Source organism: Melanerpes formicivorus, unplaced genomic scaffold, assembly GCF_026170545.1.
Source record: "Melanerpes formicivorus ecotype bairdi unplaced genomic scaffold, bMelFor1.0.p_v2 SCAF_50, whole genome shotgun sequence".
NCBI classification, from domain to species: domain Eukaryota; kingdom Metazoa; phylum Chordata; class Aves; order Piciformes; family Picidae; genus Melanerpes; species Melanerpes formicivorus.
Genome location: NW_027142402.1, coordinates 3,914,540 through 3,931,172, shown reverse-complemented (window position 1 = coordinate 3,931,172; position 16,633 = coordinate 3,914,540). Strand labels below are relative to the sequence as shown.

General features: G+C 50.7%; 1 protein-coding gene across 3 annotated transcripts in view; it reads right to left on the bottom strand.

Moving 5' to 3' along the window:
* The window catches only part of FOXO3 (forkhead box O3), a 97,827-nt gene extending 86,113 nt beyond the window's left edge, over positions 1-11,714 (bottom strand). For 2 of the 3 annotated variants that reach the window (XM_068160489.1, XM_068160490.1), the window contains exon 1: positions 9,699-11,714. In XM_068160489.1, the coding sequence (XP_068016590.1) occupies positions 9,699-10,280 (582 nt within the window). In that variant the 5' untranslated portion in view covers positions 10,281-11,714. Of the gene's footprint in view, positions 1-636; positions 988-9,698 lie in introns of those variants that run through there. The other variant, XM_068160491.1, reaches the window with a different exon arrangement.
* Positions 11,715-16,633: the final 4,919 nt, after the last annotated feature.

Sequence of the window (16,633 nt, the reverse complement as noted above, 5' to 3'; positions counted from 1 at the left end):
CAGGGAGAGGAAAAAAAGACCGAGTACAGTAGGTTTCAAAAGCACTGACACATAACTGGAACATATATTGAGATAACTCAGGCTACACTCTAGATAAAACAAGTAAGGCCCTGGAAGTCGTGTCCTAAAATGATCTCTTTAGAATTAAACACATTTATTCTGCATCTTCCTTTGGGAAAAGATGTAGAAACCAACATGGAGCAGCACGAGAAATCACCAAGTTGCAAGGGCAAACCATCTACAGTGTCAGAGGTGCTGGCTGTCTAGACTAGGACGTTATTAGGTGATTAATACTTTTCAAACGAGGCTCTGTTCACCTGAGTGCAGCACCGTTACTGACACTCGCTGGTTACTCTCACTCCTCACAGGGAGTCCAGGCTCAGCCGCAGTCAGGCTTTCAAGAACTGCTGGCTGGAGTCTTACTTATTTAGGATAATGCATGCTGCTGCTGCACCCCAGGAGAGCCCCGCTGCTGCTTTAACGTGGTCCTTGGCAGGGACAAGAGCCAGGCTCTGCTCTCTATCTCTCCATCACAGAGCAGGCTGCATCCTCGCAAACCCGTCTGCATTCCCTGTATGAGCTGGGCAGCTGCAGCAGCTGGGAGCCATGGCGAAGCCCAAGGGGATACGTGCCCACCTCTTTGGGTGCTTCTCTATCTGTCCTCCTCCAGCACCGCCTGGCCTCATCAGCCTTCCGACTTATCTGCTGCCTCCCGCTCCTCTGGGGTCGCGATAAGCAGATGTTCCCTCCCTGCTCAGGCGCTGGCAAGCAGCCCGGGCCTGCCCGTCTCTGCTCATGTGACGCAGCAAACTTACTGAACTTTTTCTGAGGACTCCGTCTCACCCGCTGGTCAAAAACCCCACGTGTGTCCATAACCTCTGTTGCCCCCTGGGGAGAGACTAAGGTCTTGGAAAGGCAGAGAAGAGAAGGCAGGCTGGTCTGCAGGCACTGCAGGCTGGGTTACAGCAGGCTCCAGGCAGACCAACAGCACAACGTGAGAGGCAGGTGTCAGAAGAAGGGCACCTTGGGCAGCACTCCTGCCTCCTGCACTCACTCTGGAGCTCTCAAAAGGATTCTGGCAACTCGGGGGGCACAGGCCCCCACCCTTCACCTCAGTGTGGGCAGCAGGTGAAGGGATGCCAAAGTGGAAATGCACCTGATCACTGGCAGCAGACAGGTGCCCAGCAGCCAGAGGTTGCACAGGCAGAACCCCAACCCCACTGTGAGAAGCCTCCTACCCCCTCAAAGTGGCAGACAGCACTCTGTGAGACCTGGAGGCACAAGCTGCAAAGGACCTGATGATGAGTCATTGGTGCTGCAGCACTGCCCTCCTCGCTCCAACTGGACCTTCCTCCAGCCCTCTGGCAATGCTCCACAGGCTGCTTCTGCCTCCCGTCCCAGTGCACACCTCGCACTACTCGTGAGCAGCAAACTCACCAGCAGGGATAAGACAGAAAAGAACAGCAAAAGAATACCTTGCCAAACAAAACAGGTTCAGGTGAGAACCCAGCATTGCATATTTCAGCTTTTGAGCACACAGAATGTTGCAATGGAGCAAAGTAACCTGTTCAGTTCGTTAGCACAAGCCTGATTTTCACAAGGCATTTCTTTATCAGCACAAATCCCCCCACAAGCATTTCTCTCTCAGTGAAATCCTACAGAGGTGTCTTCTATCAGTGCAAGCATTTAAACAGCCTTTATTTTTAGTATGTACCAGTGTACAGATAAAGCAGATTGCCCCAATAAGCAAAGTCCAGGTGGGACACACACAGAGTTACTACCAAAGGCACCAGTGCTGTTAACTCTTGACCTGCCTCAAATTCCCTGCAAAGCAGCGTTATGAGCATGTCAGTCCTTGAGCAAACATGCCAAGGGGGGGGCCCAGACAAAGCATTCTAGCTTTGCAGGGCAAAACTGGCTCCTCCTGGACCTCTCAGTCAGGCATAGCACCAGGAGGAGCCATTCTAGCAAAAGGCAATGGCGACACAGCAATGTTGTCCTCCTTCAGCCCCATGGAAAGGCAGATCCCATGCTGTTCCAGCACAGGGCTGAGGCAGAGCACTAAAGCAATCACTTGCTTCTTCCCAATCCCTTACACTGCCCTGAAATTGCTCTCCATTGGCCTTGTAGCCTAATGCATGGGGACCCACCCTTCACCTCACTTCATGACACCTGGCCAGTGTTATGAAAAGAATGATGGATTAGGTGAAGTAGGACATAGCATTTCTGGAGTCTCCCAAGACAGAAATGAAGAACTGGAGGATGTGGGATGGAATTAAATATGGGGTTTTATATTGGTATTTGGAAATTAAAGAAGGGTTCTCTGCTAGTCACTCTCCTCACCTTACAGGCTTCAGGCCAGCAAATGGTCTGTGACAACCCTTGCTCAAGGTATTGTCCATGAGATAATTTAGATAATATAGCTGATGAATACTGCAAGAGAAAACCTGCTGGGTTTGGTGACCATGCTCCACTGCAGCCCTGGCCTGCTCCAAATGGTTGTGGGAGCCTCAACATCCATCATCCTCAGCCACGTAGAGACGAAGGCACTTACTGCAGGGCACCCCTGTGCACCCCAGCCACTTCTGTGCACCTCCCCTGGCCTTATATATCTGAGATTTTGCCTCCCCTCCAGCCCAAACAGGTGCTGGGGCCAGAACACCACAGGGCTTTAGATCTCCCTGTAGTTCCTGGCAAGCTGAGAAGCATGGCTCCTTCTCCAGCTGCCTCAATCAGAGGAGCAAGAGCTGTACCCACCTCTAGCAAAACCTGCTTGGAAACACACTGGTTTGCTTGGGCAGGCTCAGCCAATGTCAGATCAATGTCAAATACTCATGGGTATGTTGATGCTCACCAGTGATGCAATCCTATCCCACACACACCACTGGAACATCAGGGAACTGCTGTAGCCACGCAGAGAAGCACAGGATACCCCATCCTGACTTTGTCTGAAGCAAGTCAGAACAATGTATCTCACTCTGAAGGAAAATTCCCTTCTGTAGACAAGCCACTTTTTAATAATAAGTGCTAAATGGACTATTCAAGCAGGTAATTAGTGTTAATTAACATATGTCAGGCCATAAATTGGCTAAATGCACCTCATTTTCCAAGCTTAGTGTGTGGCAATGCTTGGGAAATCCTAACAGAAAAGTTTGTAGGAGCAGGAGAAAAAGAGCAAACAGAAGCTTAAGCATAATCTTCACTTAACTCACGGTGTGCTGAGCCAGCACCACTGAAAACTGAATGACTGTGCACATTACTTCAACACTTCAGTTTGCTCCTGAACCACTGCACTATGCACATATTGTCAACCCAAAGCAAAGCCACTTCAGAAGAACTCCACAGCTCTCTGAGCACTGTGTGGTAACAGGCAGAGCTTTCACGAGGTGCTTGCTATGTGCTGGATGAGGCACTTGGTGCCATGGTTTAGTTGATGAGATGGTGCTGGGGGATAGGTTGGACTCGATGATCTTGAAGGTCTTTTCCAACCTGGTCTATTCTATTCTGTTCTGCTGTGGGACCTGGATGCACCTCCTGCTGCAGGACCTGGTTGAGGATTCCCCAACCTAGGAATCACAGCTTTTCACGGATGGAGTGGAACAGAAGAGCAGAGGGAGGCTGCTTAGAGCTCATCCTCCTCCAGAGAGAGTCTGCCTTGAAACACGGAGGGCTTTGTGCCTTTAAAAGAAACGAACACTGCCATTTTACAACCCTGCCCTTGGGCATGTTTTCTGTGACAGAGATGGTAGTAAGGCTTTAACAAAAAAAACCCACAAAAACAAACAAAAAAGTGGGAGAGAAAGAAGCACAGGCAAAGATTCCCGTCTAAGTAACAACTTGCATTAGGGAACACTTTCAGTTTCTCCCTTGGCAAGCCGCCACCAGGCTCAGTCCCACTGTAATTGCATTGCAAATAAGAAACAATCCTCACAAAAGATTTTCCATCCTTCCACGCAAAATAGCTGCCTGCCAAAACCTTGCAGGGCACCTTTCGGAGGCTGCCACCTAGAGAAACGCTTTGGCTGTTTAACTTTGGTTTTCTCTTATCTCCAGGGCAATCCCTTCAGCCTCCCTTTGAACCCAGCACACCCACCCTCATTTTCTGGGGCGATTTTACACTTTTCTCCCCCTCCACCCCACGCAAGGTGGCTGAACACAGCCCAGCTGCTGGGGAGGGGGTGCCGGACCCGTCCCAGCGCCGCCTGCCTTCTGCAAGGGACGCCACCGACTCCCTCTTTCCACTTTGTCCACGTCAGCACAAAGAGCTTTCACAAAACCACTGGGCTAACCCTAATCACTTGCCTTTCTAAATGCACCAGCACGTGCCCAGCCTCTCCTAATCTCCCAGGATTACAGCAGAGTGGTGCAGCACCACCAAAATGACCCGAATACAAAATGGCCTCATGCCTAAGACATTGCTCCCTTCACCAGGGCAAAACCAAGCAGACTCAGGAGCTCCTGGGGCAGGGGCACCACCACAACTCTCTTCCCCAGCCTGAAAATCTCAGGCAGTGTTTGTTCAAGTCCATACAGTAGATAGGAAAACCACCCAGGTGATTTGTTATTAACATTAACTGTGTCCTTTTAAACACACAGATAAGTGTAGGAGCCAGCCTCTGCCTCTCAAGCTTCCTATGTTAAATATGCTCAAATGTTGACACTAATAGCCTATTACAGGCCATGTGGATGTTAGAGGACTGCTTTTGGTAACCTTCTGTCTCTACAAAACTGAGGAATACCAATTCCAGTATTTATTCATGCAGGTCTACCTTACAGAGATACTATCCAGCATCATTCACTGGAGGTTTCCCACTCACTTTTCACAAGTGAAGTTTACCAGAGCCTGTGACTCTCTGCAGCTGAGGACATTCACCAAGGCAGTGTTTCTATATCTGCATTTAACAAGTACTTCAGTGGATGTGCTCCTCACTGTCACACTGTCAATCAAACTATGTCAGTGACTCTGGGAGAGCTACTCAGTCTTTCTTTCTCTCCTGCAATAGCTGTCACCTGCCTGCATGGGCTGCTGGAAAGTGAGATCTTTGATGTGCATTACAGATATAAAATAGTTATGTGCACCAACATCTACACACAGTTTCTACTGTAAAGTTTAAAAAGTAATTTGTCACTGATCCTGAAGCATACTGCAGGAAGCTCCATCCAGCAGTTTCAACTCTGGGGCCGGAACCACACATCTCTCCACGCTGCTCAAGACAAAACAACGCTTACAAACGCTACCAAGTATTTTGTTCACACACCCGACACAGTAAGGCTTTGATCAGGTAAGATGCTTAAGCAGGAAGTTTAAGCACAAAAGTAATCCCACTCAAGTCCCAAGGATCCACACACATGCTTAAACCCCTGTGTATGGATCTCACCTCGGTAGATCAAAACTCAATCAGTTGGGCAGTTTGTAACCCAAACCGTTCCATACGGATCACTGTGGCAGCTCCAATGTATTAAAGAGCAAAAGAAAAATGAAAGCATACAAAAGGCTGGGGAAAAATATTCATGATGGCAGTCTTAACAGAGTCTTTAAAAAGTAAATAAATCAATGGAAAACAGAAAGACAGCAGAGAGAAAAAAAATGAAGCTGATGCACGTTCAGCAGCGCTGCTCCTGATAAAGGCGCCGTGTGCCGCTCCAAGGAAGGAGAGAGATGAAGAACAGAAAGTGCTGTTGCTTCCTTCCCACATCCTTTGTAGGGGAAAAAGAAAGGATGATTAAAAAAGTCCAACACATCTCCTGTATCAGCATCTGGCTAACAGATTTAGGCATCTGCCTACAGCGCTGGCAAATTCCTCCAGTCTTTTCAAGTCTCAATAACCAGAGAAGGGATTTGTGCGTCTGCTGGAGGGACTGCAGCCCTTCGGTATCTCCTGGGCAGCAAAACCTGGCAAGGAATGATGCAATCTATATGCACGAAGTTGACCAAAAATCACCTCTTCAAAGCAAGCATCCCAGGGGACAGTATTTGCCTGTCAGGAGGAAGGTGAATGCAACAGGTGTAAAACAAATAGGCCTCTGATGTAAAAAATCAAAGCAGAGCAGTTGCATTTAAATTTGGGAGCTACTGGTGCCTGGGTATAAAAGGACCAGATTCAGCCTTGCCATACCGCTCAGCAAAGAGGAAACTAGTCCCCCTAGTGTGCTCTTCATGTAGAAAAGACTCTTTCACAAGACAGTGCTGCAAGAAATTACAAAATAGCATTATAAGAAGAGAGATGGAAGTACTGCAGCTAGCGTGAAACCAGGCACCTCTGCTACACACCCAGACACAAAGGGGTTTCAGTTTTCTCCTTTGAGATTATTGAGGGGAGTCAATGTATCATAAATACTTGGGGTTTAAGTCCACACACTAGGGCAGGGGCTGCAGGACATCGCCAGGGTAGCAGATACTTGAATTTGGCAGATGTGTAGATGGAGTCATGGAGCAGCTCTGTGGAACAACCGGCAACAGCCGCCCGGCACGGTGCATGTCACAAGGGCAAAACCAGCTCACCCTCAAACATTTTCCCCCCCCTGCAGTGATGATAAATATAAATACCAAACCCTCCTGAAGTATTCAAGACAGTAAGTGGATATCGAGGCATGCACCTAAACCCCTCCCAGTTATTTGGGAGTGTACAGGACTGTACCGAAGCAGGCTGCCCGTGGCACACGGCAGCGCCCGCAGCGTGCCGGCTCCACAGTGATGCACCACACACTACTGCCCTAGTTAGCTCTCAGGCACTATTAGGTTAGCTAACATCCCACCGGGGCCAAGGGGAGGGTGAAGCAAAGAAGACTGGGGGGGGGTGGGGAGGTGTTAGGGGGATATTGGGCAAACCTTATCGGAATTAGAGGAAATGTAATATATGCCTTGCTAACCACATCTGAAATACTCACTTCTGCTTTAATGCTCTAGGCAGGGGAAGGGGGGGGGGGGGGGAAAGATAGTGATAGTTGTAACTTTAATTTATAGCTCTTAAAATAATTGTTTTGAAGAGTATAATCCCAGCTATGTTTACGGATTACGGTGCTGAGCACATCTCACTGGAAACGGCATTAATATTTCATATATAATAACACACGAGATAATAAAACCCAAGTTCTCCTCTTCCCTTTGTTTAAAATGACAATTTTCCCACTCAGTGCCACAGCAGAATATTGTTAAATGGGCTTTCTGCCTGCGAAGATGAACTCAGCTGTGTAAAAATATTCTAAATTAAGATAAAAGCCTCCTGGTACAGAACTCTCTTCTGTTCATTTAAAACCTCGGTGTAACTAGCAAGCTGAGGAAAAAAAAGTCTGATGTGAAAAGCTGACATTAGTTCCTCCAGAGTTGTATTCATTACCTGTGAGGGAAACAAAGATGATAATAAGATAGAATGTGTTTTAGCATCAGGAGACGAAGACGGAGCCTCTGTTTAAGAATGTTGCCTCTGCACAAACTCAATTTGCGTTCCAGTCGAGAAAACTGAAACACTTCTCTCCCAGAATAGCGCTCTTCAGATTGTAGGTGCACACAACAGAACAAACTCTAAGCCCTGCTAAGGAATTACACTTTGCAGCTGTGGATGCCTGGCCAATTATTAGCTCCAGACCACTCTCCTTTGCCCCTTTCAGTATGCCCCAGCACCCCCATCGTTAACATGGCCAAACGCCTTACCCTGACTTCCAGGGCCATCCCACAGCCATAAAAGAGGCCGATTTTTCTGCTACCAGAAAGGTCATCTTAAAGGCTTCAGAGAAACTTCTGAGCTAAATTATATCAGAGGAATCTCAAGGGATCCAAGTTTTTAACATTTTAATTAGCTCCAAGTGCCAGTTAATGCTGCTCAGCAAAGGAATCAATATCAAATTAACACTATAAATTGTCAGAAAAATTGTGACTGTATTAAGCATACTAATCAATGTTAAGCACTTTGCATTATGATCCTGCTTCTGCTGAAGCAAATGGGAGTCTTGCCACCAAATTCAGCCGAGGCAGCAGCAGCCCCACTGTTTGATAAACCTCCGTGAGTCAGGGAGTGAGAATTTACTGAAAATTCAAAGTATCACATGAAAAGGCTGTGGTCTGTTATAGCAGCTTGACATCTAAAGCCACTGCTCCTGCGTGAAACCAAACTTATGAAGGCACGGGGCTGTCATCAGAAGATGTAACCCTTTATCACACTCGGTGTCGCACTTCTAAAGTCAAATCAAAATCCAACACCTACTACAGATGCAAAAAAGCCGTCGAAAAAGATCTGTGGTTTCGAAAAGCCTTGCCTTGAGTTCGCAGCTCTGCCACCGATAAGCTCGCGTTTCTCCTTTCCCCAAGCCTGAGACAAGTCTGTCAGTGAAACGCTTCCTCTGCACTGCTCCATTTGGAAGGTAAAAATCATACAGCCGCACTTCAATTCCTAGCAGCAAGTCCTACTCAGGCACCAATACGTGAGACAGGGCTGCTAATACAAAAACCTGCCAGCAGTGCTTCATCCCCACAGTATTCCTGTCTCATTTGTACACGGGAAGCTAGCCCCTGATCCAAAACTAGAGAGATTCGGAGGCGAGATTTAGCCTTTCTGTTAACAGAACAAAACTTGCCAGCAAATTCGCCTTCAGCCATCCATTCAGAAACTCGGACTCGGATGCTGCCAGTATCGGTCCTTCGCAGCAACTGAACCGTACCGGGATTTCCCTCTGCAAACACTGTCGACATCAAGCTGCAGCACCTGCGTTTAAGTAGGCGACATTTCGGCGTCCGCAGGCACTAATAGATGGGGGCATGGAAGGCGGGGGGTGGGGGGAAGAAGAGAATGTAAAAAAGGCAGTTCGGGAAATCACTTTCAGTGTGCTTTACGTGCAGCACCGGCTCCTGGTAGGCCTTATTAGACTCCACGAGCAAAACGCTGCCCGCCTGCAACGTGCTTTTGCATGTGCTCAGTAAACAAGCCACGAAAAAAGCTTTCTTTCCTTCTTCTCTTTTTCTCCCCCTCACTTACTAAGCCCATAGTAATCGTAGCTGCTAACTGTCACAAGGCTGGGCTGACAACGCTCGGCGACCAGGGATGTACCCGCAGCCAGTGCCCTCACACACCGTCACCGCAGGAAAGGCAAAGCAAGCCTTCCCCCGGCTGAGCAGCCAACAACTCCACGCTTTGATTAACTTTATGAAGAAATGTCAAGACCCGAATTTCCCTCTGCTGCCTTTGAGGAACATGTGGGAAACCACTGGGCTTTTTCTTGATGAAAATAATAGACTACTTGAGCTTCCAGACTCAGGACTGACCCTGACTCTATAATTCTAGCACGAGTTACACCAAAGGTGTAACTTAAATAAAGCAAAGAAGGAGGAAAAAAAGACACATACAATCTTAAAAGTATTTTCTTCCTTATTTTCTTTTCCCTGTTTCCCTGCTTATGTGCTTGTGCACCAGGGAAGCCAGCTCCGCTCCAGCACCTCCACTACTCCTAAGAGTTAGGAGCCCTCACCGCCTGCACTCAGCAACAGGAACGAGCCAAAAGTTTTCCCAACCCTCACAATTAATAAAACAATAAAACACAATAAAATTAAAAGACAGCAAAGGCGACAGCGCGGCCAGCAGCAGCGCCCGGCCAGCAGCAGCGCCCGGCCGGCTACCGTCGGCCAAATCCGCGGCACCCCACCCGCGGGCAGCACGCCTGTCGGGGCGGCGCGATGGGTTTACCGCGTCCCCGGGACCCCGTCTCACCTTCCAGCCGGCCGAGCTGTTGCTGTCGCCCTTGTCCTTGAAGTAGGGCACGCAGCGGACCATCCAGTCATAAATTTGGGAAAGGGTGAGGCGCTTCTCCGGGGAGCTCTCGATGGCGCGGGTGATGAGGTCGGCGTAGGAGAGGTTGCCCCACGCGTTGCGCCGCGACGAACACTTCCTCGGCGCTGCCGCCGGGCCCCCACTCAGTCCCCCGCCAGCCGCCGCCGTTCCCCCGGGCGAGAGGCTCGGCCCCTCCGGGCCGCCTCCGGGCAGCGGGGCTAGCAGCCGCGCCGCCTCCTCCGGGACGGTGGTGGCCGCCGCCGCCGCTGCTTCACCGCTCGTGGGGGCCGCGCTGCCGACGGCCATGGCCGAGCCGCCCCCCTCCTCCTCGTCGTCCTCCTCCTCGGGGATCATGGAGGCGGCATCGGCGGGCGGCTCGCCGGCGGGCTTGGCGGGGCTGGCCTGCAGCTCGGGCCTCTGCAGGGGCCAGGTGCAGGAGCGGGGGCGGCTCTGCGGCTCGAACTCAGGGTCCAGCTCCACGTCCAGGGGCGAGAGCGGGGCGGGGGGCGACGCCTCTGCCATCTTGGCCTCCCCCGCGGGCGGCTGCGGCGGCGGCAGCGAGGCGCTGCGACGGGGCGGGCGGCTGCCGACCCCGCTCCTCCTCCGCCGCCTCCTCGGTGCCGACGGGAGCTTAGCAAGCGGGGGGCCGCCGGGCGGGCATGCCGCTCTCCGCTAAGGACTGGCAAGCTCTGCGCTGCACTCCGAGCCCCGTTCCCCGCGGGCACTGCGCACGCCGGAGCGAGGGGGGGCGGGGGGGGGAAGGAGAGGTAGGGTAGGGAAAAAAAAATATCAGATTAGGAGCCGGGCAGGCAGCGCAGGGCGGGCAGCGAGGGGCCGGGCGGTGCCGGAGGTGCCCGCGGCTCTGCCCTCCGCACCGGTGAAGCGGCTGCCGCTCCCGCGGTGCGTGTGTGCGTTTGTTTATGTTTCACTCCATGCGGATGCAGAAGTAGCTCCAGCGGGAACTGCGCTGTATCCAGCCGGGAGAGGACACCCCCCCACCCCCCCCCTCCGCCGCCCTCGAGCTCGCTCCTCGCCGCTTCCGCAGATATCTTCCCTTTTGCGGGGGGATGGTCCTTTGCCCCCTCCCTCGGCAGGGGGACAGGGAGCGGGGTCCTTCGGATTGCGCCGAAGACTTTTTCCTTTTTCAAAACGCCCTAAAGGGCGCCGAAGTCTCAGCGTACATCCAACTGCATACTAGCGCAAGCCTGTCACTTTGCGGTGCCCCCCAAGCCACACGCAGGCAACCCCTCAGAAATCGCACAGCCGACGAAGCAGGGGTTGGAAGAAGGCCACCCCGGAGGCTGGTCGGTTAAAAAAGAAAAAAAAGAATAATAATAATAAATCCTTCTTCTCGCAGAGAAAAAGCAAACACAAGGGGAACGAATCAAATCGCCAGTCTTCCAACAGGTCCAGAAGCTTTAAGCCCTCCCTAGGGCTGCCAAAGAGAATAGGTTTTGTTCCAGCATCAACACCACATTCATAACCTCCTTGCTCCTGCTGCTGCCATCTTGACAGTTTTTCCCCCCTTCACTCAAGTCATTTAAAAAGCGCAGGGAGAAGAGGCAGGGAGAGATACATCGGGAAGAGAGGGAGGCGGGAGAAGGGGGGAGAATCAACAGCCACCTCCACACCGGCAGAAATCGGGATCCGAATTCACGAGAGGAAGAAGCAGCTCTGCTGCATGGTTCCTGCTGCTCCTGCGCCTTCAGCTCCGAGGAGCCTTCCCTTTAAAGGCGAAGGAGGGGAAAGCGGCAAACCGCCCGCTCCCTCTGCGAGCAGCCGGCGAGAGGCAAACGATCCGCCCGCGCCGATCCAGCCGGCCGCCGCCGCAGCCCGCCCGAGCAGCCTGTCACCCTGCTCGCCGCCGACTTCCACATCCCTCCTCCTAACAACCACCGGCAGCAACACAAAGTTATAGACACACGCAGCGAGCCTCAACCTAACCGCACGGCACGGCGCGGCCCGCCCACGGGCGGGGGGCGGGCGGCGCCGGGCTGGGGCCGCCCCGACGAGGCGGGAACAAAGGGCTGGTGGGGGGAGCTGCCGGGGCTGGGCGGGCTGGGAGGGTGCTGGGACCAGGCTGGGGGGAAGCCGTGGCCCCTTTGCTTTTCCTGCGGCTCCGAGTTCACTGCCGGCTCGGGTGGCAGGAGGGCGGCGTTGGGAAGCATTCAGGTCTCTCAAAGCATAGTGTAATTCCTTCCTAGGGTCGCACTAGCCCTGGGTAGGATTTTAACGGCAAAACCAGACGCAACCATTACCCTGTGCCGTGTCTCTGCTCTTGTCAGGCCCACCTGAGCCTCGGCTCGCCCTGGCTGTACTACCCCCTACAGCCAGCACTGGCTGCCCGCTGCAGCACAGGCGCAGTGCTTTCCTGGCTGGATTTTTTCACTAGTGCTGAATTATTGGCATGCAAGTTACTCTGGTAAACCTCAAATCCAGACTTCGTGTCAGTCATTCTCGGAAAACTTGTAATTTTGCCTGCTAGTGATACAGGAGCACGTTCAGACATGCCCATGCCCAGGGACAGGACGAGGGGCAAACTGGAACACAGGAGGTTCCACATAAGCATAAGGGAAAAACTTGTTCACTTTTGAGGGTAGCAGAACACTGGAGCAGGCTGCCCAGAGAGGCTGTGGAGTCTCCTTCTCTGGAGAGTTTCCAAACCCACCTGGGCACGTTCTGTGTCATTTCCTTTGGGTGATCCCACTCTATCATGGGAGAGTTAGACAGGATGATCTCCAGAGGTCCTTTCCAGCCCCCACTGTTCTGTGTGATTCTCTCTGTGCCATAATCCCACTCTACCTCTTCTCAGAAGTCATGCCCTAGCAGAAAGCCCTCCGAAGTAGCTCACTTGAAGACGTAGTTAATGATGGGTTGGATAAACGGGTGACCCACAAAGCCAAGGAACATAAAGCTATTAATATAAATGCAGTTATAAATTCATTACATAGCCATGAGTATGTATCAGTTCTCATCCAGCTTTGTACTGACCTAAACCACAGACTAGATTTAACACAAAAGTAGCTTTGTCACTGATACCAGGCAGACATCAGCCTGCTTGAAGAAGTAGGTGTGCTTCTGAAGCACTGCTGGGTAGAATTAGCAAACAAATTAAGTTATTCCTGATGTATTTATAAAGCCTTATAGACAAGCAATGAGATTTGAACACCATTCAGTTTGATTAGAAAACAGCTAGGCCCTGATCCTGCACACCTGACACGTCCTGATAAGTGAAGCCTAAAGCCCTCAGGGTCTAGTTAGGCTTTGAATTCAGGTGGCACTCAAGTTAGGCATAGTTCAGCTTGATTTTATTACAAGGGACAGCATTTTAGCATGCATACAATTAATTCTCAGTTATTTAAATACAGTAGGAGCCAGTGAATTAATCAGAATGAATGCAGGTGCGAGTAATAGAAACTGTTTTCGCTGCAGCTCCATTTTGGGACACAACATTGTGTGCCCTACTGTGGCTTTTGTTGTAACATGGCCCCTTATGGGAATGCAAGGCAGGTCAGAAAGACATCAGCTACTCTGCAATTTGATCCTGGCATTTGTATGTGTGATTTGGTAGTTGGTAGGGGAGGAGAACCACAGTAGCATTGAGGAGCCAGAAACCGAGATCAGACAAGGCTGTACACGATGAGAAGACGCTGAGTCCATTATCACATCTCCAAGGAGCCTCTACTTGTGGCTTTAAGCAATTAGCCAGAGAAGTCTGGCTGTGAAGCTGTGACTGAAGCTCAGCCTCTTTCCCAAAACCTACTTGGGGCTGATTTCAACCGCTGCAGAAACCTCCCCGTGGAGTGCTTCCTTAAGTCCTCAGGTTCCAGGGCGGCGTAGTACTTTGACCTTGGGCTGGATTACAAGCTGCAAATCCAGTCCTATTATCATCTTCATTTATTTATTTAATTGGCATGGCATTACTCTACAGGCATTACCATTAGGTGTCATTGTGCTGGGTGAAGGCCCTGCACGTGGCAAAAAATGCTCCACTCCCTGGCAGAATTGCAGCCCTAAATAAGGCAGGCCAGGGCGGGAGAAAGGAAGTCAGTAAGTAGTAACCCTATTAAAGAGATGATGGACTGAGGCACCAAGCAATTACATGAGTGTGCTGAGGTCACACAGGAAGCCCGTGTCAGAACTGAGAAATTAAACTAGATCTCCCGAGTGCCAGCCCTGGCCTTCTACTGCAAGATTATCTGCCCTCTTCAGAACGCACTGGGAATCAGCCATACAGCCTTTACCATGTAAATCACAGTTCCAGCTCTTCACAACTCCACACAGCACACGTGTGCCCACGGTATTGCAGTTCAGAGGCAGAATTAAAGTCACAGCATAACTGCTCCTACACATTTGGCTTACCAAATGCTCAGGAGTGAAACAGAAAGACAGAAGAGTCCATCTTATCGCTGCTCTGGGGATGGGCCCACTGCAATAGGTATAAACACTGATCGAAATTGAATCTAAAGCCTGCACCACTTCCAGTCTCTTCCTTTAAGTACCTTAATGCCCCAAGGGTGGGATTTTCCAAAAGGCTCCATTTATGGGAGTTTTATCACTGACTTCAACAGGAATAAAGTTAGGCCAGCCCTGAGGCCGTTTGAAAGCCTGTTTCAGTGCCTGTTTCAGCTGTGAGGGCTTCAGGGCAGTGCCATGTCTTCCTCTGCATCTCCTTTCATCTGCCATCCCTGCTGAAGACCAAGTACCGGGCACAGTACCTGACCGTATGGATCTGGCGAGGTCATGGTTAGTTGGCAGCCCTGAGTCATCTCTGTGGGTGACCTCAGCCATGCACAGAGACCCATCAGAGGTGGGTCCTGTGGCCTACTGCTTTGGGGAAAGTAACTTTCATATGACAGAACCCTGGAGGGGAATCCCCAGGATTTGTGGGTCAGTGTTAACTCTTTGGAGCTGTGACGTTTATCTATGGCTCAGTTTTCATTCTCTTTCTTCCATTCTGGCAATTCAGAGCATCAGCCTCCCATATGATAAGAGTGTACCAGTGCACACAGCTAACCCAGATATGACCACTCCTTCCTTCTGCCATAACCCACATTCTCCTGGGCTGCTAGCTAGAGAAGAGCAGGTCATACTCCTGACTTTACCTCTCTTACACAAATATTTTATTGCAGAAGCACAGTTGGAGCTGAAGTTTGCATAGGGGGTGAAGGGCCTGGGACTTCTGATCATTACATCGTTACAGAAATCTACTGTAAAGTATACTGCTGCTCAATAAAACAATGTTTGCAGTTAGGTTAAACAATGGCTGTATTGTCTACTTGGACTTCACACAAACAAGTGGATGGCAGGTTGTTTTGTAAGCCACCTGCAGCTCGGCCTCCAAGAAGTTTGTGTCCACCGCAATAACACTGCCTACCCTTCCCCTTCACCCCATGAGACTGGGCAAAGGGCAGTAGCTTTTGTGGCTGATTCAGAGTCACCTGGGTGCTGATTAGAAAGAAATGTTGTCTATCAGCCAGACAGCTTCATACTCTGAGACTTTAACCTTTCTGCCCAGATTGGCTACAACTGGCTAATGGGTTCCACAGTTATTACCGAGATACTGGCAGAGAGGCAGATAGACAAGGAGCCAGGGTCCAGATTGTGCCAGGGACACACGAAGGGTTTGCCAAAGAGAGCTACAGATTTCTGAGTATAAAATTTTCCTCAAAGTGATGAACAGCAATTTAAAGATCAATTGAAGTTGGACTTGAGCCTGTGATCTGGCTGACTGGCCACTGTAACTGAGGGGAGGGAAGAAAAGCGAAGTAGCAGAAGGGAACAGCGACATTGTTGCTGTGGAGAGAACTCTTTCTTCAGGTGATCTTGGCAATTTGGGGCCTGAACTCTACGGTTAGAAGGTCTGCATACATCTGAGCTGAAGGATTCTTGACCCATTTCTAGACTGTGGAATATGGTGACTGCAGTCATCCATGTTAAGAAATGGGATAACATGTCCAGAGAAGGGCCAGGAGGATGAGCAGAGGGCTGGAGCACCTCTCCTGTGAGGACAGACTGAGGGAGTTGGGGCTGTTCAGTCTGCAGAAGAGAAGGCTCCGAGGTGACCTAATTGTGGCCTTCCAGTATCTGAAGGGGGCTACAGGAAGGCTGGGGAAGGACTTCTCAGGATCTCAGGTAGTGATAGGACTAGGGGGAATGGAATGAAGCTGGAGGTGGGGAGATTCAGGCTGGAGGTGAGGAGGAGGTTCTTCCCCATGAGAGTGGTGAAGCCCTGGAATGGGTTGTCCAGGGAGGTGGTTGAGGCCCTGTCCCTGGAGGTGTTTAAGACCAGGCTGGATGAGGCTCTGGCCAGGCTGATCTAGTGTGGGGTGTCCCTGCCCATGGCAGGGGGGTTGGAGCTGGATGATCCTTGTGGTCCTTTCCAACCCTGAATGATACTATGATACTATGATCATCTTTCTGGAAGAAACAAGGTTTACAATGAAACCTCAAAAAAGAAAACCCCAATCCAAAACCAAAGCCGATTGAAAAAGATGCTGTGAAGCAGAGAAAGTGGGAAAATTCAACCCTGCAGCCTCATGTCTGCTGGAGCTGCGTCGCCAAGGCGAGCCAAAAAGCTGCACCTTGCAGGCCAAGAAAGACTTTCAGCTTCTCGTGGATAGAAATAGGTTTCTAACAGTGTTTTGTACAGTTAATAACAGCCACAAATAGCAGTGCATGGCAGTGTTGCCAGCTCGCTGAGCTTTATTTATGAGTCCTGCAATACTGGTGTTTTCCTGAAATCCCTCTTCTTAAAGTCCCATTAAAGAAGCATCTGAAGCCTCCCTTTGAATCCAATAGCCAAGTTCCTGATGTGCCATGGATGCGACCCAAGTACAGTTCCAGGGCCAGGAATAAAGCAGACAAAAAGAACC